At 39.1% G+C, this 25,758-nt stretch overlaps 9 protein-coding genes across 14 annotated transcripts in view; 5 read left to right on the top strand and 4 right to left on the bottom strand.

Moving 5' to 3' along the window:
• Positions 1–17,025, bottom strand: part of LOC135438256 (uncharacterized) — a 78,830-nt gene extending 61,805 nt beyond the window's left edge. The window contains exon 1 of the mRNA XM_064696516.1: positions 16,957–17,025. The gene's annotated coding sequence lies outside the window, so the exon portion shown is untranslated. The remainder of the gene's footprint in view (positions 1–16,956) is intronic.
• Positions 850–2,560, top strand: LOC135434915 (uncharacterized). Of its 2 annotated transcripts, XM_064691714.1 has the most exons (4): positions 850–1,096; positions 1,168–1,655; positions 1,850–2,216; positions 2,275–2,560. In XM_064691714.1, exons 1-4 carry the CDS (start codon positions 895–897, stop codon positions 2,478–2,480), a joined length of 1,263 nt encoding a protein of 420 aa, XP_064547784.1. In that variant the 5' UTR covers positions 850–894; the 3' UTR covers positions 2,481–2,560. The 2 variants fall into 2 exon arrangements, with proteins under 2 accessions (XP_064547784.1, XP_064547794.1); XM_064691724.1 differs by lacking the exon at positions 2,275–2,560 and having other exon boundaries at positions 1,168–1,659; positions 1,850–1,932.
• Positions 4,506–7,364, top strand: LOC135438274 (uncharacterized). Of its 2 annotated transcripts, none has more exons than XM_064696545.1 (4): positions 4,506–4,717; positions 5,521–5,875; positions 5,940–6,456; positions 6,522–6,763. In XM_064696545.1, exons 1-4 carry the CDS (start codon positions 4,712–4,714, stop codon positions 6,541–6,543), a joined length of 900 nt encoding a protein of 299 aa, XP_064552615.1. In that variant the 5' UTR covers positions 4,506–4,711; the 3' UTR covers positions 6,544–6,763. The 2 variants fall into 2 exon arrangements, with proteins under 2 accessions (XP_064552615.1, XP_064552608.1); XM_064696538.1 differs by having other exon boundaries at positions 4,509–4,717; positions 5,940–6,460; positions 6,522–7,364.
• On the top strand, positions 8,907–12,837 carry LOC135438248 (uncharacterized). The gene is made up of 5 exons (XM_064696496.1): positions 8,907–9,322; positions 9,894–10,414; positions 10,484–11,043; positions 11,101–11,836; positions 12,164–12,837. The coding sequence occupies exons 1-5, from the start codon at positions 8,989–8,991 to the stop codon at positions 12,725–12,727; spliced, it is 2,715 nt and encodes a 904-aa protein (XP_064552566.1). The 5' UTR covers positions 8,907–8,988; the 3' UTR covers positions 12,728–12,837.
• Ho (Heme oxygenase) lies at positions 13,962–16,962 on the bottom strand. 2 transcript variants are annotated; one of them, XM_064696566.1, is made up of 3 exons: positions 16,948–16,962; positions 14,878–15,085; positions 13,962–14,812 (listed from the first exon to the last, which is right to left on the bottom strand). In XM_064696566.1, the coding sequence occupies exons 2-3, from the start codon at positions 15,053–15,055 to the stop codon at positions 14,067–14,069; spliced, it is 924 nt and encodes a 307-aa protein (XP_064552636.1). In that variant the 5' UTR covers positions 15,056–15,085; positions 16,948–16,962; the 3' UTR covers positions 13,962–14,066. The 2 variants fall into 2 exon arrangements, with proteins under 2 accessions (XP_064552636.1, XP_064552625.1); XM_064696555.1 differs by lacking the exon at positions 16,948–16,962 and having other exon boundaries at positions 14,878–15,160.
• Positions 15,489–16,852, top strand: Taf12 (TATA-box binding protein associated factor 12). 2 transcript variants are annotated; one of them, XM_064696586.1, is made up of 3 exons: positions 15,489–15,625; positions 16,029–16,248; positions 16,321–16,852. In XM_064696586.1, the coding sequence occupies exons 2-3, from the start codon at positions 16,054–16,056 to the stop codon at positions 16,639–16,641; spliced, it is 516 nt and encodes a 171-aa protein (XP_064552656.1). In that variant the 5' UTR covers positions 15,489–15,625; positions 16,029–16,053; the 3' UTR covers positions 16,642–16,852. The 2 variants fall into 2 exon arrangements, with proteins under 2 accessions (XP_064552656.1, XP_064552648.1); XM_064696578.1 differs by having other exon boundaries at positions 15,490–15,625; positions 15,825–16,248.
• Positions 17,026–17,144: 119 nt separating the features above from the next.
• Positions 17,145–20,891, top strand: LOC135438242 (zinc finger protein 84). The gene is made up of 6 exons (XM_064696482.1): positions 17,145–17,379; positions 17,437–17,646; positions 17,704–17,945; positions 18,001–18,925; positions 18,988–19,587; positions 20,038–20,891. Exons 1-6 carry the CDS (start codon positions 17,248–17,250, stop codon positions 20,839–20,841), a joined length of 2,913 nt encoding a protein of 970 aa, XP_064552552.1. The 5' UTR covers positions 17,145–17,247; the 3' UTR covers positions 20,842–20,891.
• LOC135438314 (peptidyl-prolyl cis-trans isomerase FKBP2) lies at positions 20,842–21,689 on the bottom strand. The gene is made up of 2 exons (XM_064696599.1): positions 21,501–21,689; positions 20,842–21,195 (listed from the first exon to the last, which is right to left on the bottom strand). The coding sequence occupies exons 1-2, from the start codon at positions 21,648–21,650 to the stop codon at positions 20,929–20,931; spliced, it is 417 nt and encodes a 138-aa protein (XP_064552669.1). The 5' UTR covers positions 21,651–21,689; the 3' UTR covers positions 20,842–20,928.
• A 304-nt stretch (positions 21,690–21,993) lies between these two features.
• The window catches only part of LOC135438333 (mucin-2), a 31,405-nt gene continuing 27,640 nt past the window's right edge, over positions 21,994–25,758 (bottom strand). Inside the window, exons 3-5 of one of the 2 annotated variants that reach the window (XM_064696621.1) lie at positions 25,258–25,354; positions 22,888–23,462; positions 21,994–22,536 (exon numbers count right to left, since the gene is read on the bottom strand). In XM_064696621.1, coding sequence (XP_064552691.1) covers positions 22,302–22,536; positions 22,888–23,462; positions 25,258–25,354 — 907 coding nt within the window. In that variant the 3' untranslated portion in view covers positions 21,994–22,301. The remainder of the gene's footprint in view (positions 22,537–22,887; positions 23,463–25,257; positions 25,355–25,758) is intronic. The other variant, XM_064696630.1, reaches the window with a different exon arrangement.

The following is a 25,758-nucleotide window of genomic DNA, read 5'->3' on the forward strand; positions in this document are numbered from 1 at the left end:
GTAAATCAGCGTAGGAAATTAACAAGTCTATGAACAATTTCCCGGCTGAGATTTGCGTAATCCTCACCCTCTCCCCCTTCGGGTCTATTGTGCGCATGTCAAATCGCTGTGACAAATTAATTGAATTTTGTTACAATTTTTGGCAAATTTTGCGCAAAAATATCGACACTTTCTGAGGCTATTAGAACGAAATCCAATATATATTTGACGGCATGATAGATGAGCCAAACAGATGGTCAGAAATTATGTGTTGAAAATTAATACGTTATATTTTACGATGTCATATGATATACAACGAGTATTATTAAATTAATCCAGAAAAGCTTGAAAATGCTCACTTAAATTGATATTATTTGAATATTTAAGGAAAGTTAGGCAAAATCCAGATTTACTTATTAAGGTATCTCAATAATGAGAAAATCTCGCTTACAAAGCTTTGATAATCATTAAAGCTGCAAAAGCTCTGAATGAAATTTAAGTGACATTTGATAAACAAGCTTATTTTACGCATTTAGTGACCAAATGCCCAAATACTCTGTATTTAAGAATTTAAAATTTACTTATGTTTTATGCCAAATAAAATATATGTTAAATTAAAAAAAAATACCTAATAGGTAGAGGAACCTATTTACTAATCAAATTTATCTTATAAAATCTGATCAAATTAATCGATATTTTAATTATTAATATTAACAGTCAAAACTATATACAGGGCATCACAAATTCATACACACTTGTTACTCATTTAACAAAGTGGCGTAATTTCAATAAAGCTTTAAGCTTTAAGCACGAAAGCTCTGTTTTGTTTATAAACATACCATCCGGCAAGTGACAAACTTATAGTATAAATTGAGAGAGCTGGCTGTAAAAACGTAATTCTAACGTGGAAAAAACATGGGAAAGACGGGTGGAAAAGAGGTGCCAGAGTTGCCAGAGTTTCCGAACTGGTTGGATGAGCATATGTTTGTGGAGTTCTTGCAACGCGACTTTAAGGAGTTCAAGGCCATCAAAAACTTTAAGGTGGAACCAACTGGCGGCAAAGGCGAAAACTTTACGACTTTGGTGGTGCGCGCTAAGATAAACGTTGAACTAAATGGTAAATGATTTAAGTCAACTTAAGCTCAAGAAATCGACAACTCTAATAAATTCAAAACAAAAACTTCACAGACAGCAGTCAAGCAGATACCTCGTATATAGTCAAATTGTTGCCCACAACCTTGAGCACACGTGATATGATTGCCAGCTGGAAGATCTTCGATAAGGAGAAGCTTACCTATAGCAGCTATGTGCCTGAATTCGAGCAAATGTTTAGGAGCAACAAAAAAGAAATAACCTTTGGGGCCAAATACTATGCGCCAGCAAATGCAGCGAGTCAGGAGCTGATCATCCTGGAAGATCTGGGCAATCGCAGCTTCAAGAATGCCAACCGTCAGCAGGGCTTGGATATGCCGCATACTAAAGCTGTGCTGGAAAAGTTGGCCCAATTCCATGCCGCCTCAGCTGTGCGCTATGAGCGCAAGGGCGCCTATCCAAAGCTCTACGATCGGAATCTGTGCAGTGAGGAGGATAAATTTCAAGAGTTTCGAGATACGCAAGCCAAGTCGCTTATCAAGGCACTGCCGCTCTATGAGGCGGCCTATATGGAGAGCGAACTGGTAAGTAAGCGATATTTGTATACCCTGTAATTATGGCAGAGAATTTGAAGGCAAATCTATAAACAATTGAAGTTCGCTTGAAGACGAAGAGTTCTCAAGATAATTAAAATAGAATATTAATAAGAAAATATTTAAGTGTCTTTCTACAGGGTATCATCAATTTATTTATTTGTCAACTTCTAATTGAATTCCAGAAATCCTACACCTCAATTGCGCCGGATATGTTTCAGGCCCATGCGCCCAAGTTTGAGGGCGAGTTCCGTTGTCTTAATCACGGCGATTTTTATTGCAATAATATCATGTTTCAATATGATGAACAAGGCGAAATTCGCGAAACCTTCTTTCTTGATCTGCAGATGAGTCGCTATTGCTCGCCCGCACAGGATTTGATATATATACTGCTCTCCTCGGTTGCTTTCGAGCTCAAGTTTTCCAAATTCGACTACTTTGTACACTACTATCACAGCAGGCTGGTTGAGTATCTAAGGCTTTTGGATTATCCACAGCCTGTGCCTACATTGAGGGGACTCCACATTGCGATTCTCAACCACGGCGATTGGGGTTGGTTTTAACACATATTACTTTACTTATTGGTTAACTTATCTAATTTATTCTTTAGTTTACCCCGTGATATCGCTGCTACTGCCACTCGTGCTGATCGATCCCAGCGAAAAGACCAACATGGACACCATGATGGATCAGGAGAGTGAAGGCGACCAACTGAGAAACACCATGTTTGGACATCCACGTGTTGTTCAGCAATATAAGCAGCTGCTGCCCTGGGCTTACAATCGTGGCTTATTTGTGTATAGACAAAAGAAATAACTGAAAAGCAACTGTGATATCTATTTCTAATGCCACACAAAACAGTACAAATAAAAATATGATTGTTTTTATACAAAATATACCTTTCATTGTATTAAAAGGGAGTTGAAATCGGATAAGATAAAAAGTTACTAGAAAGGCCTATATAAATCTTAACCCCGGTTTTGTACCCAGGAGAATAGATTTCTGATATTTTAAAAATCTTAGAAAAACTTCTGATATCTCACAAATATGAAAACATCGTGTGGAAAACAAAAGAGGTGCATAAAACCAGATATCTACAAAATTCTAACACTCGCAGATAAAACTAGATTAGGAGCTACCCTATAGGGGGTAACAGGCCTTTAAATTTTTAACAGGTGTTGAAAATTGGCAAATTGCCTGGTAGTATTTCAATGGAAGAAAAAAGAAGACGCAGTCATTGTGATTCTACAAAGGTGAATCCAAGAAAATTGATTCTGGTCTTATCAAATGCTTCTGCCAATTGCCAGTTCTTAAATATCAGTTTGTTACGATCGAAATTGCCATTTTAAAAATTGTACATTTATTTGGGAACTTTATAAGCATTGCTAAATCATATTATGACCTGATAAGGTGGCACAAGAGCTAGCGATAAAGAATTGCGTATTATTTTAGTGATAACTTCTGGCGTTAAACGTCAACCTTCAACTGCAATCGGTGGGCTAATTTTGAGTTGTAAACGTAGTCTAACCTTTAAAAACAGATTAAATGATTTAATATTTTCTGTACTCTAAGATATAAACACGAAGTGAAATTTCAAGAGCTTGCCGGTTCTTGATTTGTCAGACATACTCCTCAGTCCAAAGCTACAACCACTTGAGAATTATAAGCAACAAAAAAATGTTTAGGCTAGCAACCTACTCTGGCAAGTTTACCCCAGCGGCATATAGTGTTTAAGTGGATTGCCCGATTAGATATCAGACCATATTGAAGACATTTCTCAATTGATATTCCAAATTTCTCAATCAAACTTATTACCCCAATCTAATAACGTGTACAAAACGAAATTAGTTTAAGTAACCAATGTTCGGTGACATTTTTTTAAATAAATAAATACAAATAAAAAAAACCGAAATATTGTACTATAAATATCGTTTATATATGTATATAACATATCTGAGAGGATATAGTATCTAACATATTGAATACCCCTATCAATTAAATTCCACCTGATATTTTTGTATTGATAAAATGTGCCCGCTATTGTTCTCTTTGAACAGGTTTGAATGTATTTTCAGTAAAGTTAGCAAAGCTAGCAACTTAACAGGATAAAATCCCAAAGTACAAGTTAATAAACAAGACCTTATTTTTTTTTTTTTCTTCAGTTTTGATGTTTAATAATTTAAAGTGGTATTTGCGCATATCTTTATTGATAAGCTTTCCGATAAGGCTATCCGTAGCATATATGATTCCTTTCGTCGCCTATTTCATCATGCGTGCAATAATATTGTTAAACAAATCAATTTGGCATTTCGTATAATTGACAAACTTTATACTATGTAGATAAGATTGAGTATATGTTTGGATATGAAGTTTAAGTCCATTTACGCACACTATATAGTTTAAGCTAAGCTCGACACAGATAATATGTAAAGCTTTTGCTGTCTGATTTTAGACCGACCTATGCCAATAGTTTTGGTATAAATATGAAAATTAATACCAATTGTATTGTCATGAGGTTGGATCTGCGCTGGATCTGAAAAGTTCCACAGCAAACTATACGAGACTACCCGAAGAAGCTAGGGATGAAGCCTCTTTGGTAAACGTTGAGAATAAAAGTAACTTCAACTATGCTGAGACAAGTAACTACAATGAATTGGGACCAAATGGGATTCACGTGTCGGAAACTTCAGAGATACTCATTGTTTATAAATAGGCTAAGAATCGAATAATAGATTTTTACTCTCAACTATTCTTAGGGTGTGCAACACAAGCCTAGTGTAAAGACTGATTTCTTAAACTGTCAATAATATAATAAAAATCAGTAGGCTATATTATGACAAAAGTATATAATTATTTATATATGAACAAAAAAAAAAGTAATTAAATTTTAGTATTAAAATGGTAGATTAAGCCAAACAAGCATGGCAAATGTGCTAGTGTAAACATCAACTAAAGTCATGTAAATCGAATTAATATGACTGCAACTTTGGGAAGAAAAGCGCAGATATCGGTGGCGCAGCGCGATCGCTCATATCCTTGAAAATAATATGTATGTAAGTATAGAGATTGGCAAGGAACAAAAACATATATTCCGAGTATTACACGTTTCCAAATATTGTGTGTCGTGCTCTATTCCGGCTGAAACGGAATCGTTTTCATCGTTTCGAAGCCGATTGTAAACCAGTTTTCGATTTATTGGTATCGATAACGATAACGTAGAGTATCCTCTTCATTCATATTTTTAGCTATTGTTGCTCTTTGGCATTTAAAATAAATTCCGCTAAATTCAAACAAAATGGGAATTTAGAAAGGATCTATATGAATGGATACAGATGAATAAATGGATTAATAAGTAAAATAAGTTAATATTAAGATGTTTCTCCCGTCTTCATAACTTACAAAAGTCGCTCAACTTTTTTAGAGAATAATAATAATAATAAAAATAATAATAATAATAATAATAATAATAATAATAATAATAATAATAATAATAATAATAATAATAATAATAATAATAATAATAATAATAATAATAATAATAATAATAATAATAATAATAATAATAATAATAATAACAATAATAATAATAATAATAATAATAATAATAATAATAATAATAATAATAATAATAATAATAATAATAATAATAATAATAATAATAATAATAATAATAATAATTTCTCTCCCTCTATACTTTCTCTCTCTCTCTCCATTTCTCTGCTTGTGTCCTAATAATAATAATAATAATAATAATAATAATAATAATAATAATAATAATAATAATAATAATAATTTCTCTCCCTCTATACTTTCTCTCTCTCTCTCCATTTCTCTGCTTGTGTCCTACTGGTCTTAGTGTCATCAAGTCTTAGAAATTTGTGTATTTAGTTCAGTGTTTAACATGGGTCAGAGTAGCTCCAAGCGCAATCATAATTGTAAAAAGACATCGAGAGGCATTCAACAAATGCACAGCTCCTTGGAGACTATTCAAAATGAGCACGACGACAATCTGACCCAGTTAACGTATCCAATACATGTTGATAATAATTTGGTGCCAGGCTGGATAAACAAGTCGCAATTTTTGGAAATACTTAGCGACAATGTGCCAGAGTTCTCAAAGATCGAAAACTTTTGCATTAAGCCAGCCTCAACGGCCGGCGAAAACTATTCCTCGCTGATATTGCGCATAAGCATTGATGTTAAGCTGACAGGTAAGTTGAAGCTGCCTGATAAATCCATTAAAATTTTCCTTGTTTTTGCTAATCCATAACCCAGACAAAAGCATAAAGTCCATGTCTTTCATGATGAAGGTGCCACATGAATCAGCCAAAATGCAGCAGATGCTAAAGACTGTAAATTTCTTTACTGTCGAGAATGCAACCTACACAGAGCTCATATCCAAGTTCGAGGATCTCTATAAATCGATAGGCATGAACATCAAGTTTGCACCACGTGCCTACAAATTCACGGAGAGCCTGAAAAAGGAGCCCAAACTGGCCAATACGGTGCTCATGCACGATTTGTGCCAGGATGGTTATAGAAATGTGAATCGCCTGGAATGCCTCGATGTGGAACAGTCCAAATTGGTGCTGCGCAAACTGGCGCAATATCATGCAGCGGGTGCACACTGTCGGGTCATCAATGGACCCTATCCGGAACTGTTTACGCAGCCCATGTTTGGTTCGAACAAGGAGAGAGCTGTTTCCATACTGGAGGGCATAATGGGGCCATTCAAGAAAATGTTTTTGGAACATCTTTACTTCTATAAGGATGGAGAGAAGTACAGCGAAAAGTTTGTAAGCATGAAAATGCATTTTGACTAAATATTTGTTTACAATGCATGTAATCTTATTTTAGGCATTACTTTTCTCCAAAATGAGCAGAAAATTTTTGAAACTCAGCACATTCGATCCCACCGAATTCAATGTGATCAATCATGGCGATTGTTGGATTAATAATCTACTCTTTAAATTCGGTTCCAAAGGCGAGCTGATCGATATAATTTTCGTGGACTTTCAGTTGCCAAAATATGGTCACCCATCGGCTGATTTACTAAACTTTATCATGACCTCGGTTCACATAGATCACAAACTAAAGTATTTTGACTATTTCATTAAGTATTATCACGATCAACTGATTGAGCATCTAAAACTACTGGAATATGAGGATCGCCTGCCCACGCTGGCGGAACTGCATATGCAACTCTATAAATATGGTATATGGGCGATCACAGCCTCCGTTATGGTCCTACCCATTGTGTTATTGGATCAGAACGAGAAAACCAGGGAGTACATGAGTCAACTGTATACGAATGAGCGCTACAAAGCCAATATAGAACAGATAATGCCCTGGCTGGACAATCGTGGCCTATTGGAAGTATAGCAGCAAAATGACATCCAATTCGATAAATCAACAACAACACGCCAAGAACTTTAGTTTTGGGAGAAAGGCTGCAGGCGACAAACAAATTCAATTTGGCCGTTTCAACCCGTTCCAACTATTTTAAACTGCATATTAATTTGTTTAATTAATATACATATATATACTTAACATTTGTGCTAAAATTATTTAGCTAATCAATGCTATTTGGGATTTGAAACGTAAAATCTTAAATTTATCTAAAATTTATATTAATAGCATTTTTAAACTATATTGTTTAATAATAATGAAAAAATATAAATAAGTCAATTTTTAACAAAACTCACGTTTACATTTTTCGTTTCGCCCTTCCCAGCTGGACTTTGTCTAACAAAATTATTAATTTAAATTAAATTAATTAAAATTAATATAATAGATAAATATTAATGTTGAGATGCCTTTTGCATAAAACCCATATACTCGAAATGGATTGCTATTGAAATCAAATACAATTATTCAACAAGAACAGATTTTAATGTTTCAAACATTCGGTCATAGACCTTTTACATGTTCATAACAGAGCGAGTTTTTTTTTAATCTAGAAATTGACCATGTATACACAGACACACACACAGATACACACATTAACACACACTAATGAGAAGCGTATACAATCAGCAATGCAACTAATTGTATTCAGATTAGATAAGCAAACAGGTTATGAAAGCAAATATAAGTATTCTATGTAATTGACATAGTCATTGTGATTATACTAACAGCAGATCTGGTAGTAATGAGGGGAGAGATACTAAAATTATAAATTCTCCAAACAATCATTCATACCCAATTGAGTCAAATATACAGGGTGTAATAGAGTTGTGCTTGTGTGTGGCTTATATAGTCTCGATCAGAGTAAATCCAAGGCCTTTCGTTAGTCTGTCTCTCCCCAAAGTGAGAAAGATGTTGAAAAAGTAGATAGTTATCTATACATAAACAAAGTAACCTAGCCTTTTATCTAACAGATAATAGTCTAGCTGCAAGAAGACTTTCAACAGTCCATATTCTCGGTCTCCCGGATAGATAAATTAAATAGGTTCAACTTCAACCTAACATACATAATAAATAAAATATAAAAATTCCTGTTAATTTTAATTACACTAAATTTACTTATTGTCTTAAAACAGAGAGTAAGTAAATAAAATGTTAAAAAAAAGTACATAAACAAATCAAATTTACAGGTACAGTGGTCGCTACCTAAGCTAGATTTATATATATATATATATATATCGATGTGACTATAAGAGTTATATACATACATTTTTTTTTCAATTAAACTAGAAGTTGTATATAAATTAGATTCAGCGTTTATTCCACTCTATTAAAAATTAAGCACACTTTTGACTATCGAAAAGGGATACCAAGATGGGAATAAGCTCTAAATGCGAAGCATTCCATATAGCGAAAGAACACTGTATTAAAATAGCATTTCTCTGAATAAATTCTTCACGAATATTTAGGTCTAATTATTATAGAACTTATGTGTAGGGCATCTTCCAGTCCCCACTAAAGCAATCTAGTTTATTTCAACATTTGACCATTGAATTGAATAATTGCCTGCACAACTGCAAATTCATCCATATCTGCGATGTTAGAGAGCTTTTGATTGCCCTCAGCAGGTAAAGCAACGTTTCGTTTCGAGTAATCAACCAGTTTAAATAGAGTGAAATATTCGTACGATAATGCTGCTGTTTTTTCTTTTATTTATTTATGTATTTTTTCATGTATATACTCGAATACAATACAAATGCTGATAAAATAGTTCGACTATCAGCGGCTATCGGTAAAAGTTGGGTATAAATATCAACGTAAATTTTAAGGCAAATGCTCAGTTGAAAATTGTTTGTCAAGTCGTACAGACGTTTAGAAATCGCGCAGTGTTTTTTCTTCTTATAATTTAACATCTGTTATGGGTCATAATAACAGCAAGTCAAAGCATAGCTACAATGTGGAACCCGCCACGAAGAAGCCAGAGGCAGAGCCTCAGCCCAGCACTGTGCCAGTGGAAGACGATGCCAAATCAAAGATCAAGTTCTCCCCGGCACCGGCTGCACCACCGCCAGTCGTTGTCAATTCCACGCCAGCGCCCAAATGGATTAATGAATCGCAATTTGTGGAGATACTCAAACAAAATGTGCCGCAGTTCTCAAAAATTCAGAGCTTCAGCGTAAAGCCCGCCCTGGGCGCTGGCGAGAACTATGCGACGCTCATGCTGAGAGTCAGCATTGAGGCAGAGCTAACAGGTGAGTAAAAACAGCTGCCGATGACGTCACAAATTTTCGATTAGCTACGCAGACTGAGGAAATACCTTTAAATAAAATACAGACTCTGGAAATAGCTCGAAAATTCAATTAAGATTATGATATGTGAAATACCCAATTTTCTTATCAACACATCACAATTTTCTGTTATTCGCGACTGCTCGAGGGGGGTGGGGGGAGGGGGGGGGGGGGGGGTGGTTCTACACACACATTGAGATAACGGTAATAATACCATGTACTTAACTATAAATAGAGCAATTATAGATTGTTCAATTGAAAATTGTATAATTTATGAGCTTAATCTATTGTAAAATAGAAGAATTTTGAGAATGAAAGAGATTATAAATAGAAATTCGTGGGTAGCATAATAAAAATAAAATAAAATAAACATATGTCTGCTTAAATTCAAGGCCACGCACTTTTTTAATATTAAAATGAAAAAAAAATAAAAATATAAATTTATTTTTAGGCATATATAGTCATTTTTAAAACTTAAGATATTTATGTATGGAAATAGATATTAACTTTAATTTCTCTTTAATCTACCGACAAGACAAAACCGTCAAGCCGATCTCTTATATGATGAAAGTGCCCCACGACTCGCCTCAAATGCAGCAAATGTTGGAAATGGCAAACTTCTTCGATAATGAAAATGAGTGTTACATTGATCTGATACCTAAATTTGAGCAGTTGTACAAGTCCAAAGGCTTGGATATAACCTTTGGGCCACGCGCCTATCGATTCGAAGAGGGCCAGAAAACGGAGCCCAAACTGAAGAACACGGTGCTTATGCATGATTTGGGTCAGGATGGTTATAGAAATGTAAATCGCCTGGAATGCCTCAATGTGGAACAGGCCAAGGTGGTGCTCTGCAAGCTGGCGCAATATCATGCCGCGAGTGCCGTTTACAAGAGCTTACATGGACCCTACTCCGATACCGTTATGTACGGCATGTTTGGCTCGAATCCCGAAAAGGCTATGGCCATGATGGATGCCACGTTGATACCCACACAAAAGATGTTCGTCGAGAATCTAAAGCACTATGACAACTGCGAGCAATATCGCGACAAGTTGGTATGCAGCTGCTGTAAATAATATTAATTTTATATATAAAATAATTATTTTGCCAACTGTTTTTTTTAGGAAAAATATTTCTCTAAAATGCACGATATGTTCATGGCTCTGGGCCAGGCCAATCCCAACGAATTCAATGTCATCAATCATGGTGATTGTTGGGTTAACAATTTCCTATTTAAATTTGATCCAAGTGGCCAGCTGCTTGATATGCTTTTTGTGGATTTCCAGAATCCCAGATACGGTCATCCTTCCGCAGATCTGCTCTACTTTATTATGACATCTGTGCATATAGATCACAAGCTGAAGGAATTCGACTATTTTATCAAATACTATCACGATCAGCTGATTAAACACCTTCAGCTGCTGGAGTATAAGGAACGTTTGCCCAAATTGGTGGAGCTGCAAATGGAGATGTACAAATATGGCAGCTGGGCATTAATGGCCAGCTATTTGGTGCTGCCCGTGGTGCTGCTGGATCCCACGGAAACGGCCACATTTGAGAACTTCTTGGGCACCGACGAGTCGGCGGCTAATTTCAAGAAGCAAATGTACACGAATAAACGCTTCAAGCACTACATCGAACAGATCCTGCCCTGGCTGGACAATCGTGGTCTCCTGGAGATTTAGTAAGTGAAGCTCCATATAATCATAGTTAATTGCTAACCTTAATTTATTTATTTCAGTGAACCACCGCAAGCTGTGCAGGCCCCAGCTGTTCCTCGGACAATTGCAACGCCTGCGAAAGCCGAGCTCGATTCTAATGTGCCCTCTTGGGTAAACAGCGATCACTTCAAGGATTTGCTCCGGAGCGATCATTCCGATTTTAAGGAAATTCTCGATTTTCGTGTCAAAAAGGCCACCGAAGCCGGTGATAATTACTCCTCAATTATGCTCTCTGTGGATATTGATTACCAGACCGTAAATGGTCAAAGTTCAAGTGCGTCCTTTATGCTTAAAGTGCCGCCAGCGAGTAGTGCATCAGCCGCAATTCTTGACCTTATGCTCACCTTCAAGAAGGAGATGGCCATGTATAATGTCATAACTCAGCTGGAGCAGCTGTACGAGCAGGCTGGCCAGCCAGTTGTCTTTGCCCCCAAGAGCTACAAGCTACAAAATGCACCCGAGTCGGATCACATTCTGTTGCAGAATCTGCGTCCGGCGGGCTACAAGAATGCGGATCGCCTACAGGGACTGAGCATAAAAGAAACGGAGCATGTCCTGGCCAAATTGGCCCTGTTGCATGCCGCATCCGCACAGCTCTATGTGACCAAGGGCCCCTATGCGGATTGCCTGGACAAGTCGCTGTACAATGAGGCCACACGCCCTATTTTTGACAGCTCGGAACGTAAAAACTTTATGGCTGTAAATTCAGAGGCTGTGAGAAGCTTTAAGGGCAGCGAGATCTTTGGCGACAAAGTGGTAAGTTTTGGGCTAGAGTCAAAAGATAAAGATAAAACTGAAGTATACTAAGAACAAAAAACAAAACTTTAGTACGAATCTTGTCCAAATTCTGTCTGATATTTCCTAAGCTAAGGTACTTTTTTTATCCTCAAATTACTCAAAATCTCAAAACCTTTTGGGCACTTCTTGAAAGTATGCAAATTCTTGTGAATAATCGTATTCTACTTCATCCAAGCCATCCCTCTTAATTTTTAATTGATTAAATTTAAACAATATGAATTATATTTAGACTTTAGAATGTCATATTTTTGCTCAGTGTATGCTTATAAAGTATTCCATTTACAGAGCCAAATCCTGGAAAACCTGCTCCATTGGGAAACCAAGGCAGGCATCTATGATGATACCCAATTTAATTGCCTCAACCATGGCGATTGCTGGACAAATAATGTGATGTTTAAATATGATGCACAGGGCGATATTGTGGACACGCTATTTGTGGACTTTCAGCGGTCGTCGTTTAATTCGCCCGCCTTGGATTTGTATTACTTTCTATTGTCCTCGCCCAGTTTTGATATAAAACTGGAGAAATTCGATTACTTTGTGCGCTATTATCATACGGAACTGCAGCGCAATTTGGAGCTGTTAAAGTATCCCCGACACATACCCAGCCTCAAGGAGCTGCACACTATTCTGCTCAAGAATCCCCTGTGGGCCACAACCACGGTTGCGACTGTCATGACGGCTGTGCTGCTCGATCCCACGGCCAATGCGAGCATTGACGCCATGTTGGGCAACGATGAGGAGGGAAAACAGTTTAAGAAGAAGCTCTTCCATAACGACAGATATCGCAAACATGCTGAGGCGATTTATCCCTGGCTAAATCACAGAGGACTCCTGGATTTAGAGTAAGTTTCTTTTTTATTTTCTTTCTGTAAATGTTACTGTTACAACTTATTTTAAGTCCAATTTGTTTTCAAATAAAATAAAATAAAAAAATAAAAAGCTTACAAATATATTTTTAACAATAACTGATTTTGTTTCATGATTTAAACGGAAACAAAGAACAATTTTTTTTTTGTTCAAGAATTCTTGGCGAGCCTAAGAAGGTCTGATATGGTAAGTATTGAGAGAGCTATCGGATCTGTTCACTTTATCAGATGTATTAAAAACACATGATCTTAGAGGTATATAAACTATTTTTAAAACCATAGCATATTTTGCCAAGTTTAACATGCATCCGTCTTTCTTTTGCAAACTCAGCCCAATCTGCATGAAAAACTTTTTGTCTTTTTAATTAATTTAGTTGTAAAATATTAAAAGAAAAATCGGATTACTACAGCTCATATCTCCAATTGGAATCATTGCACCTTTATTAAAAATATGTATTCAATTTTTTAGCGATGTCGAAGCAAAATCCAAAGATGATTTGGATTGGGATTGGTTAAGTTTTCAAGATTTTGGTAAGCTTGTTGGCGACGAAGAGCCTCAGTTCGAGAAGATTTTGGAAGGCTCTTCGACAACCAAGCCTGTACAGCTTAGAGGTTCGTCTTAAATAAAGTAAGCCCTATTCCTAATTTCAAGATCTATGTATTCTTAGATAACACTACAAAGAACTACGCCTATATGCAGAAAGTAGAGCCTGACATTACGATAGAAGAAAACTCAGGATTTAACATGGTTCCCAAGGAGCATGAAGTATATGCAAATTATGTGCCTGCCTTTGAGCAGCTATACCAGGAGCCGGGTCTGTCGATCAGCTTCAGTCCCAGGACCTACAGATTAAATAAGTCAATTGAGAAAAACTTTTTGCTTATGGATGATCTAGAGGCGTTTTACAATGGCAGATCGAATGAAAGGTCTGGACTTGGACCACACCAAATGTGCGCTGAAAAAGCTGGCCCAGTGGCATGCCGCATCGCTGAGGTATAAGGAACTAAATGGACCATATCCAGCTAGATATAATGATAGCATGATCTGCAAAAAAACACGCGAGCTATTTAAAACCATAATAAAGTGCTGTGAAAAAGCTTTTCTTAAAGTCGTGCGTGATTTTAAAGTGTGTCGAGGAATATGAGAACAAATTGGTAAAAGAAAAATATATCAGAAATGTTGAATCGCCATATGGATTTAGTTTAACTAAGAATTCTATTGGAAGTAACATTTAATTTATTGACTTTGGTTCGAACATGCGTATATAATATATAAATATCTAATTTAAAATAAAAGTTGTAAATGTGTAACTAACAAATCACTTGATAGCCAACTTGAAAGCAACATAAATACTGGTTACAAAGACAACGGCAATAGCGAGTTTTTTGAGATTGGCACGATTCACACCCTTGACAGTGCGCAACAGTTCAATATTCATGCGAAATACATTGCGACTCTCTTCAATATATTCGGCACGCGTTTTTTCATCCAGTTGGCCATAAACCTCATTGAAAATGCGACGGAGCTTGACTTTCAGAGCGGGTATGCGTATGGGAAAGTATGTTGCCTCACAGCCCACTTGTGCAATGGTCACCTGTTCCGGCATGGGTCGAGCACGCAAATCGTTGTCTGCGATGCCATCATCCTGAGCTGTGGCAGCTGCTTTGGCTGTTGCCTCTGCAGCATCCGCTTCGGCTTGCTTTTGCTGCTGCTCGGCGCTGTCTTTGGGAAAAATCCATAGTTTGCGTGCAATCATGCGTTTCTTTTGCAACAGCTGTCCGCCAGACATTAGGGCCATGTACATTTGGAAGGCAAACGCGAAGAGTAGCACCTCGCTTTTGGCCTTCACTTGCTCCAAGTGTGCCAAATAGACTTTGACAGCTGGACGCGGCTCATATGACTTGTCCCAGTCGGCACCATAGAAATAGGCAAAGTCACGTTCAAATGCAGCCGCACGATGCAGTTCCTTGGGCAGCAGGCGCTCCGGCAAGTTGGCCTCAAAAAATTTATATAATTCGTAAAAGACCAAAAGTCCATCGTACCAAACTTCATCATCCGTAAGCGCTGCGCATATGGTACACGAATACAGTTAAATAACAAAGCAAATTGAAAATTTGTAAAACATTTACCAATGGCAAATTTAGCATTAACCAGGACATCCGTAAGCTTGTGCACATCCTTTGTCGCCTGGCGCACTTCCTTTGTAAATGTCATGTCCACATAATCCTCATCTTTGCTTTCAGCGCTTTCAGTGTTTTCGGGAGTCTCTTTGACTTCTAGAACGGGTGTTGCCTCGGCCGTTGACATTTTTCTTTTGTGAGTGTTTCTTTGCGTTCACTTCAATATAACGTAATATGTTTTTAATAAATAATGCGTAAATCCAAACGACTTCGTGCGCATTAACACAATGAACGTTTTTTCGATTTCGCAATAAGCGATAAGATAAATTGTATGTATTATCGATTATTAGCAAGTGGCAACTTTAAATCAAATATCTTACACACATATCTACTCGAGTTAAAAATGATTTAAAATCAAACAAGCGAAACATAAAAGTTCCGCCTTAACTTAACACAAACGATATAATTAAAAATACGACCCTACAAACAAGAAATCGAACAATCAAGATAGTCCGCCATGCATAACGTTCTGCCCGCGCCTAATAGATAAGCAAAACAACAGACCTCAGACCTATCGAACTATCGATGTCTGGCAGCATTATTATTCGGCTAACTTTACAGCACTTGTTATCATTTAGCGATGCTTGGCTGTTTCACAGTACTACTGCAAGCCTGATGAGGTTGTTGTTCTGTTGTTCATATAAAATTTTCAATTGATTTGTTTAAAATAAATAAAACGCTAATTATAATTCGAACTGTAAGTGTTTTGCTTGACGCCTATGCGCGGGCTGTGAAGGCACATACATAAAAAATGTACTTTAAGGAGCCCTTGCATGATAAAACAAATGTGAAAACTATGGCATAATAAAAACTATGCACTATTTTTGCAAATATTTTTTCAATTTATATTAATAACGCTCTCATACAAATCACGCACTGAAACACACTAATTACAGTACACAACAACAGCTACAACAACATCGATACAATTGCAACGCTTTGGTTTTATCTGTTTACCCCCCTCCCCCCGCACACACAGCTAAATTTTTCTACATTTTAACTCGCATAAGTAGTTTATTTAAACATCTATATCCTGTCTATATTGTAAAACGCAAGACTATCCAAAAAGCAATGTCGGATCTTTTTACCACTTTTGATAGCAACAGCGGGCAACACGACACACCAATGGCATCGCCCTCACAACACAGCCCCATGACAAACAACAGTAATTCATCCACACAAAACGGTGGCACAACAGCGTCTCAAGCAGGCGCTGGCGGTGCTGGTGGTGGCGGTGGCGGTGGTGGTGGTGGGAGCGGTACAGGGGCTAGTGGTAAAAGCACAAGCCACACCGCTGCAACGGGCGCGGAGAATACACCTGTAAGCACAAACATACTCAAAAGCCAACTCTTTCACTTATTTAAAGTTCTTCCTTTACTTTTTTTTTTGAAGATGTTAACGAAGCCGCGTCTCACAGAGCTGGTGCGTGAGGTGGACACCACCACGCAACTGGATGAGGATGTGGAAGAGCTGTTGCTGCAAATCATAGACGACTTCGTCGAGGACACCGTCAAATCGACAAGCGCCTTTGCCAAGCACCGCAAATCAAACAAAATTGAGGTGCGCGATGTGCAGCTGCACTTTGAGCGAAAATATAATATGTGGATACCCGGTTTTGGCACAGATGAATTGCGTCCGTATAAACGTGCTGCAGTTACCGAGGCGCACAAGCAGCGACTAGCATTGATAAGGAAAACTATAAAAAAGTACTAGAGGGGGGCGGACGGGTGCTATGCAGGGTTTCTTGTTTGTCAATATAATTTTTATGATACTTTCATGAAAGAACACTCCACTTCATTTTAGGCACATTCAATTTAGAGTATAAGCAGCAAAGTTATATCACGGCTAAACAATAGTTTACAATTAATATCATTTACTTAAAATATACACCAAAATGCAATAAATGCAAGCGCAAAAGGCAAAAGTTTCTTCTTAATCTGGGTTCACATGTGAAGCTGGACATAGACATAAACATGTTGCAGTTGCTTAATAAAACAATAAGATATTTTATTTACTTACATTTCGCACTTGATACAGTTTATTTTAGAAATTATATTACTACTACACTGCACTACAAAAGTCCCGTACACAAAATGATTACATGCATGACATGCAAAAATTGCCATCACTTTCTGCTATCGATACGCTCACGTGATTAATCGATAGGTTTGGATTTTGTGTCAGCTACTGTCATCACAGTTGCACTGCACATACATACATATGTATTTAGTAGATTAGCAGGACATTGAATTTTTATGTTGTGTTTTGTTACCTTTGTGTCTGTTTTAAATGTATTAAATGTAAATTAAATCAAATAAAATGAAGCTGCCCGTCATGTGTCGTACTTGCGATGCAAGGGACACAGATAAACTATACAAATTGGCAACATCCACCAAAAGATTTCCGGATAAACAGCTCTCCGACATTTTAGCAGAATTGACACACATCAATGTGAGTTGTTATTGAAATACTGCTGTCCAATTAACAATTAATTTATATGTGTTCTAGTTGGATGAAACGCTGGCGCAACAGCTGCCGCAATGCCTGTGCGGCAATTGTGCCAGAAAGCTAATAGGCGCCTATTATTATGTGAAACAGGCGTTGGCCGCCAATGAGCTGCTCATGAATCATGTGGACCGCCTGGAGAGCGACATATCTGCGGTCAATGACTGCCTGCAGGAGGCGCCTATGGAGCTGTGTGCCGAGCAGCATGTGGAGGTTAGTCATCTGTGTCATGTTTCTAATAAAACTCTAATATCAATTGTATAAACGCAGATTAAAATGGAGACAGAGGAGGAGGAGGCTGAAAATGATATAACCTGCACGGAACTACCGGAGTTTACAACTGTACAAAACGCCCACGATGTGGAAGTGGATGCTGACGATGAGCTGGATAATAAAAAGTCTGGCGATCCGCTCACAATGCTCGAACCAGTGAAACAGGAGGATGACCCATCCGCTGCCAGAGCAACCAATGTGCAGAAACAGGAATATAAGGCTGATATTGAAGATGAGGAGTAAGCGTCGAATAACAAATTGTATCATTATATTAAAGGATTTCCCATATTCTAGATCACTCGATGATTTGCCTCTGCAAACACGCGTGCGCAAGTGGAAGCAAACGGACAAACAGCGCACCGTGAAGCGTTCAATTTTCAAATGCACGGATTGCCCAAAAAGCTTCAAGCGACCCGAGTATCTCAAGCAGCATGCAACACGCGCGCATAAATCAAAAACCGACTGGTTCTCCTGCTCCTATTGCATACGCAAGTTCAGTCACAGAGAAGCGCTGCAATCGCATCTGAAAGTGCATCGCGATTCCAAGCGATCAGCCAACTTGGGCGAGAGCAAAAAGGCCAAGGATATTGATGTGAACATGTGCAAACCGCATGGCTACAAGCTAATTGAGTGCATGATCTGTCAGAGTCAATACGATAAGATAGCGGATTTGCGTCGACATTTGGAGCATCATCCGGACATTGTTAATTTTGGCGCACGCTCAAATATGCAGCCACACGAACTGGCCGAGCTGTTCTATCCGGATGCCAAGCATATCAGCGAGGAACAACTAAAGGTGCTCATACAAAAAGATCTGGCCGCGGGAATTTACCAACGTTTCTATTCAATAACCAACCAATCGGGCTATGAAATGGATCTGGACAGCTCGGAGACGGAAAGCGAGGCTGAACTGGATGCCGATGAGCAGGGCAAACAGCAACGCAGCATACCAAAAGCCAAATATAGCTGTGAACTGTGCCACGAGCGCTTTCAACGCAAATACCAGATCTTCGATCATCAGCGTCTGATGCACACCTGGTTGGAGGCGCCGCATATCTGCGGACGCTGTGATGCGCGCTTTGTTAGCCTCCAGCTGCTGCGACATCACAACGAGCTGCAGTGCAAGAACGCACAAAAACGCTTCCTGTGCCACAGATGTCCGCTACGCTTCCGCTGGCGGCACAATCTAAAGGCGCATATACGCGAGCATCGTATTACTGTAAGGGTATACCAAATCTTTTGATCCTTATAAGACGCTAACTTGAAGCAAATCTATTCCAGAATCAAACGTATGAATGCAACGATTGCAAGCGCGTCTTCGACAAGAAGAAATCGCTGACGGTGCACATGCTCAGCGTGCATGCGGAGGAATCCAAGCTGATACCGTGCCAATGGTGTACACGCAAGTTCTATCGTCGCGACTATCTGGTGAAGCATCTGAAGCGTCATGGCATACGGGAACAGGATATACCGCTGGCCGAAACGCTCATTGCGGCCACCTCAAAGCCAAACGGCGCCAAGCGCATCACATGCAAAGTTTGCAACCTTCAGTTCGAGCGCATATGTGATCTGCGTGCGCACATTCAGCTGGAGCTAAAACTGGCCCTGTCGCTGCACCAGAACTACGACTCGCCCCACAACTACTCCATCACAAACGAATCCGGCTACGAACTACAGCTGGGCGACTCCGAAACGGAGGATGAGATGCAAATGCAAATGCAGCCGCGTGCCTCGCCACACACACGACTGGTCTACATCTGCGAGCTGTGCAAAGTACAATGCAAGCGCAAGTACGAGATGATCCAGCATCAGCGGGCCATGCATCGCTTTGACAAGATGCCCCACGAGTGCGAGCTATGCATATTCAAATGCGTTTGCAAGGTGAGATGTTAAACAGCTTGGATTACTTGGAATCAAATTAATCCTACGGCAGAGTAACAGCTTTAAATATTTTATCTCAAAAAGTGAGCTCAGAAAGCTCCTTAAATTTAAGCGAGCTCAAAAAGCTTCTTAAATTTAAGCGAGTTCAGAAATCTCCTTAAATTTAAGAATATTTTATTGCGATATAAATTTATGTTAAAAGCTTATTAACCTTAAGCGAGCTTTTTTGAAACGATTTAATATACTTTATCCTAATCGCAAACTTAAAGCACTGAAAACTAGCTTTTAACTGAATTTGAAGCTTACTTTGCCCAACTCTTCATATCATATAGCTTTTAGTAAGATAAACTACTTTAATATTAATTCATTACTTAAATGCTAGAGAGAACAGCTAGAGAGATGGTCTCAGCTGAATGACTACATTACTTACACTTTTATTCGATTTTTCAGAGCATCATGGATCAGCACAAGCAATCGCAGTGCCAGAGCAGCGATAAGAAACTGGCGTGCAGCAAATGCAGCTACAAATTCATGTGGCCAGAGAATCTGCAGCAGCACATGCAACTGCAACATGGTGGCGCGGAGTCGACCTCTGCAGCCGCTAGTGAAGCAGCAGCAGCAGCTAGCACTGATCGGGTGCCAGCTTTGCCAGCTGATACCGCAGCGCCGGCAGATGATGTGCAGCTGCTGCAGTGTCCACACTGTGATCGCACGTATCAGATGAAGGCGCGCCTGAACAATCATATACGGGATGTGCACATCAATGGGGATCGCAAGCGCAAGGAGGCCATCAAGAAGTTTCTGTGCTCGCTGTGCGGGCGGGAGACCCAGTCGGCGGCCACATTGGTCACACATATGCGACGTCATACGGGCGAGAAGCCCTTCAAATGCGATCTATGTGAAATGGCATTTCCGCGCCATTCGGAGATGATGTCGCATCGCCGGATGCACACCGGCGAGAAGCCGTTCCATTGCACGGTGTGTGGCAAGGATTTTGCGCGATCCGACAAACTGAAGCGGCACATGCTGACGCACAGTGGCCTGAAGCCGCACAAGTGCACCTACTGCGACAAGAGCTATCGCCAGGCGAAGGATCTGAAACTTCATCTGCAGCAGCACACGGGCGAGTGTCCCTTTATTTGCGGCACCTGTGGCGAACGTTTCATACAGGGCACCGCCCTGGAGAAGCATCGCATGATGCGCCGCCACTTTGACGAGGTGGAGGACCGCAGCACTAATACATCAATTGCTTAATTATGTTTAAAATTATTTAATTTTTAATATATGTTTGGTTTTTAATCAAATGTGCGCCAAATTGTTCACGGTTGACTTTTACGGCTTCTACAGCTCCTCGGAGCCGCGTGCCTCGATTTTGATCATTTCCACATCGAAAACGAGCACCGCATTGGGCGGTATTTTGCCGCCGCCCGCACCGCTGGCGCCATAGCCCAGTTCCGGTGGTATGGTCAGCGTGCGGCGTTCGCCCTCGCACATGCCCAGCAGGCCCTGATCCCAGCCCTTGATCACCTGGCGTGCGCCCAGCGTGAACGAGAATGGTTTGCCGCGATTGTGGCTGCTATCGAATTCGGTGCCATCTTGTAGACTACCCTAGAATATAAACAATATCATCACTTATATACCTCAAATGTCCAAAATCTAGAACTAATTCTTTAGGATGTATCGAATTGATCGCCTCTTGGTGGGCATGTCCAAACAATTTTTAACGCTTAACTGTTATCATTATTGTGTAGTATATAGCTATAAGCTTAAATAGTACTGATAATATGGCCCTCGATAAGATAGGTAACTGCAGCCAATATACCCTATTTAATACTCTGTGAGCAGAGCATCGAAAATAGATTAAATAAACTGTAAGCTAAGTGACGTGTACCGCAATTTCAAGGCACCGTTACCTTATAATGCACATGTATTAAGTCACCGCCTTTGGCTTTTCGCGTGCAGTTTTCCACACGCTTCTTAACGCCTATTTTCACTTTGGGCGTGTCATTGGCAACGGCGGCGCCAAAAACCGCGCAAATAAATAACAAATACTGCAGCTTCATTTTACCACAAACTTTGAGCTTTGCTAAATGCAAGCAAAAGTGATATCGCCTATCGATAACTATCGCCGCATGGCTTTCATTTTTTATAATCATCGCTGCGTTGTTGTCATTCACAGCACAGCTGGCGGAAAATTTGAATTTCCCTTAAATGGTGCATTTGTTATTAGCGCTTCATTTGCCATTCACAGTGAGCAGGATTAAAATTAATATTCAAATTAAAATTAATATTTTTCACACATAATATATGCTAAGTATTTATTAAATAATTTACATTAAAGCTCTTTTAAATACAAAGTTGGGCCGAATATAATATTGACGTTTTGATGCTTTAATTTAAAATAACACAAATAGCGCACAATTAAAAAACAAAGCCTTATTATAAATATGCAACAGATTATACAAGAGATTTACAAATATACGAATATATCACAATAATAAAGGAATACATACATACACAAATGAAATTTTTCCAGCACGTACATGTGTATATCATAGATAATACCTAGGTACATAATATACTAATACAAATAGCGTTACATTTAAAATATATATGTAAATATTTATAGATACATATATGAGCTATGACTATAATATGCATACAGCGTGTATATAAGGACTTGTTAAAATGTTCTCAACTGTTTTCGCACAGTCTCAATTATCATTTGACAGATTTGTGATTTTGGTCGCATACATATTGGCAACCTTATAGATAAATTCGTATTGCTCCTTGGTCTGTACGGCACTTGCCCGACCCCGCCGCACATAATAAACCAACTGGGGCACATCCACCGAACGCTTGGGCGTCTCCAGGCTCCGTATGGCCATGTCACAGGCAATGATGGTGCCGGTACGGCCCGTACCTGGGGAGCAGTGAATGGTTAGCGGTCTAAAAGGGACGGGAGGAGGGAGGATACACACAAAGAATGAATAACAGGAAACAATTAACGATTAACCATCAACGTCACATTAACAAAGTCACAAAAATGACAATTATATTTTGCAATACCCTTGCAGAGGGTATTCTGATTTTGCCAGCTATGTAACTCATAGAAAAAGACATCCGAGAACTTTTTAACAAAGACCGTCTAGCTCATTCTATGCCCACTCATCTTTTATTCATAATAGATTTTAAATTAAGCTTTTGTAGTGAAAACTTTGTTCGTTTTACAAATCTGCAAGGGTATTTTGACTTCGGCAAACCGAAGATGATGCTTCTTTCTATGTAGTTGTTACTCACCCCTGCTGACTGCGCGCCGTCTTGTTGGCCACATTGCCGTTAATCTCATTGCTCGCCGCGCTCGACGTGCTGCACTCCTCCTCTTGTGCTGCCGCTGCTTTTGGCGTCTGCCCCTCCAGCGATTTGAGAGTGAGTGTGGAGGACTTCTCATGCTTCAGCTCATTGGCCTGCTCCAGGGCATACGATTTGAGAGAGGAGCGCGCCTCGAGCAGCATGGCAATGATGGGCGCCTCCTCGAGCGGCACGCCCGACTCGGGCCATTTGTACCAGTAGTGCGTCAGCTCGCGGCACTCGGCGCCATCGACACGCTTCAACATTAGTGTTGAGATCGCATATTTATCCTTGACCTCGCGATGCTTTAGCGTGACCTGATAATCGCCGTAGCTGCTGTGATTATCGAGTGTCACCGACGGCGGCAGATACTCAGCACAGCGCTCGATGCCATTTTCGGTGAGGTCGGTTGCCTGGACGATGACGCGCGACTGCTGCTCCCAGATCATGCGCCAAAAGTCGGCGGTGGTGCTCTCCAGGGGCGCCTGGCAGGCAATGTAATAGTTGGGCGCATCACGCGGTCCCTGCGTGTGTAAAAGAGATAGCGAACGTTTAACATTATGTTAATGCATATTAATAACAGATAATATACATATGTACATTGCGTTAACGCATAACTTAACATAACGAACATAAATCAATGACATAACAGTTAATTAAAAGCTTTATATTACATGCGAGACTCTCTCGATCCCTCTCTCAATTACGCGCTCTCTTTGTGCATGTTGTGAGTGTGCGTGCGTCATTTAATAGCCGACATTGAGCTGCACGCGCGCTCTTTTAAAAAATTGTTTTACATTATCCATTGTGTACACAAATGCATGCACACATATTGTAGATGTATATGCATTGTATATAAAAATCGCGGCATGCTTTGCTTATCGCCAGCTGCCACACGTTTTAAGAGCTGAGAATCTAGTTGCATACATATAAAGCACACTAATACATATGCTTATTTATATCTGCGAGCTTATCTCTTTGCAGCCTTTTCGCCTGAATGCACTTGGCCAACGCCTGAAAAGCTCACCGCAGCGCGACGCACGCGTCACGCGTCAATGCTGTAGCGCATTTGCTTGCCTTAATTGATCTAGGAAATACCCTTAACAGAAGGGGCTTAACAGCTATGCATGTGCCTTGACAGCAAACAGGCGAACCCCTCACAAAATATTTATATCTACTCAATTTCCAAATGTGACTCACAAATTGTGATTTTTTTGGTTATTTTTGGCTGTTATCGAATCAATTTAATAAATTTAGTGACATCCTGATAATAATGATCAATAAACAGGCGACCAAAATAAAATACATATATATGTATTAAAGAACGCAACAAAGACTATCCGCTTGGTAAGTTTGCCATGAATATGTAAATATTTGCTTAAGAATAAAACTGCGTTGATTTCTAGCGACTCAATATCATTAACAAAGGAAAAGGGCTGGTGTCTAAATAAACTATAAAGATTCAGTTGTATATATTTAACTTGGGACTGCTTAACTGAGGAAGACTGATCAGATTCGATTTTATTATAAATTAATTAAACCAGTTTATAAGACTGTATTATTTGAACTGGGTATTTCTACTGCACATATAATGTGCTTAGGATATTCACAGTTCGTTGTGCACTCGAAAAACTTTCCCTCTGTTTATGATTATTATGCATAAAGTTTTTGTTTTGTTTTTGATACGTTTATTATTATTATTTTTATACTTTTTTTTGCACTAAACTCATTTGCTTACAACAGGCAATGTAACAAAGAGGTTGAAACAATTTTCTTGGCACTTCGCTAATCTCATGGGCCGTATAATTATGGCCCCTCACACCGCTCCCCACACAACCCCCTTTCATGCACACGTCATGCAAGGCTAGACGCAGTGGCAAGTCTGAGCAGTACCGTTGCAAGATTAAGACACACACACACACATACATACACGCCTACAACTACAGACGCCCACACACATGTGAGAAAGCTGCTGCTTCGGCTGTTGAGAGGTAGCTTTTGATTGTTTTGTATACCCTGGAAACATTTGAGAAGGGCAAGATAGGTATGCTGATTGTGTATAAATGAATGTAACAGGCGGAAGGCTGTTCAGACAAGGTTTTCGAGCATATCTCAGAGATTATAGTATCTAGAAATACCCATAATATAACAGATTTTTAAACCCTCCCACGTAAATACCAAAAGGAAAACTTAAGGCTGCATTTAGATCTTAAAAGAGGGCTCAGAGAGAGATAGCAGCTCTGAGCTGTGTACAGGGTATCTTCAATTTAGCATTAATTACTATTTTGTTTGGAAAGGAGATTTATTCGTTACACTCACCCGCACATAATTGGCATTAATGTATTCCGTTTTGTCATCATCGCCCTGGCGCTGGAGCACCACTCGCGTCTCGGGAAGCGGAATTACGTTTGCGTAGCTGCGGTTTCAAGTTTGAGGTTACGTTGGGTGTGAGCAATAATCCAACAATCCAGCGATTTTTTTTGATTCATTGAATTCACGATCATCAGGAAGTGATTCGAAAAAATAAAAATAAAAGTAAAGAGTTGTATAATTTATGTATTTGACATAAGATGCGTAATCTTTATAATAAGTACTACACGTGAGGTTTTATATTAGTGTAATAATGATTTATACAGATAACTTTCCCTAAAAAGCAACTTGAACCTGCGAACTTGTACTTTATAATGGAAAAATGTTGATAAGATAAGAGAAGGAGATAAGTTTTGGTGTATTCAATCAAAAATCGTATAGAACAATTGCTCTTTCTATACACTCATCGCTCAGCTTTTAAAACAAAGCTAACAAATAAAAGGCTTTTGA

Source organism: Drosophila montana, unplaced genomic scaffold (assembly GCF_035044405.1).
Source record: "Drosophila montana isolate Dmon_TW-CO22-7 unplaced genomic scaffold, ASM3504440v1 contig_1505_1, whole genome shotgun sequence".
NCBI classification, from domain to species: Eukaryota; Metazoa; Arthropoda; class Insecta; order Diptera; family Drosophilidae; genus Drosophila; species Drosophila montana.

Bases quoted from the DNA above. Each gene is read 5' to 3' on its own strand.
- LOC135434915 (XM_064691714.1), top strand. From the start codon at position 895: ATGGGAAAGACGGGTGGAAAAGAGGTGCCAGAGTTGCCAGAGTTTCCG. The intron at 1,097-1,167 runs GTAAATGATTTA...AAAACTTCACAG, and splicing joins GATAAACGTTGAACTAAATG to ACAGCAGTCAAGCAGATACC. The intron at 1,656-1,849 runs GTAAGTAAGCGA...ATTGAATTCCAG, and splicing joins CCTATATGGAGAGCGAACTG to AAATCCTACACCTCAATTGC.
- LOC135438274 (XM_064696538.1), top strand. The intron at 5,876-5,939 runs GTAAGTTGAAGC...TCCATAACCCAG, and splicing joins CATTGATGTTAAGCTGACAG to ACAAAAGCATAAAGTCCATG. The intron at 6,461-6,521 runs GTAAGCATGAAA...ATCTTATTTTAG, and splicing joins AGAAGTACAGCGAAAAGTTT to GCATTACTTTTCTCCAAAAT.
- LOC135438248 (XM_064696496.1), top strand. From the start codon at position 8,989: ATGGGTCATAATAACAGCAAGTCAAAGCATAGCTACAATGTGGAACCC. The intron at 11,044-11,100 runs GTAAGTGAAGCT...TATTTATTTCAG, and splicing joins CGTGGTCTCCTGGAGATTTA to TGAACCACCGCAAGCTGTGC. The intron at 11,837-12,163 runs GTAAGTTTTGGG...TTCCATTTACAG, and splicing joins AGATCTTTGGCGACAAAGTG to AGCCAAATCCTGGAAAACCT.
- Ho (XM_064696566.1), bottom strand. From the start codon at position 15,055: ATGTCAACGGCCGAGGCAACACCCGTTCTAGAAGTCAAAGAGACTCCC. The intron at 14,813-14,877 runs GTAAATGTTTTA...CCATATGCGCAG, and splicing joins TAATGCTAAATTTGCCATTG to CGCTTACGGATGATGAAGTT.
- Taf12 (XM_064696578.1), top strand. From the start codon at position 16,000: ATGTCGGATCTTTTTACCACTTTTGATAGCAACAGCGGGCAACACGAC. The intron at 16,249-16,320 runs GTAAGCACAAAC...TTTTTTTTGAAG, and splicing joins CGGGCGCGGAGAATACACCT to ATGTTAACGAAGCCGCGTCT.
- LOC135438242 (XM_064696482.1), top strand. From the start codon at position 17,248: ATGAAGCTGCCCGTCATGTGTCGTACTTGCGATGCAAGGGACACAGAT. The intron at 17,946-18,000 runs GTAAGCGTCGAA...CCCATATTCTAG, and splicing joins GCTGATATTGAAGATGAGGA to ATCACTCGATGATTTGCCTC. The intron at 19,588-20,037 runs GTGAGATGTTAA...TCGATTTTTCAG, and splicing joins TATTCAAATGCGTTTGCAAG to AGCATCATGGATCAGCACAA.
- LOC135438314 (XM_064696599.1), bottom strand. From the start codon at position 21,650: ATGAAGCTGCAGTATTTGTTATTTATTTGCGCGGTTTTTGGCGCCGCC. The intron at 21,196-21,500 runs GTAACGGTGCCT...TTTATATTCTAG, and splicing joins TAATACATGTGCATTATAAG to GGTAGTCTACAAGATGGCAC.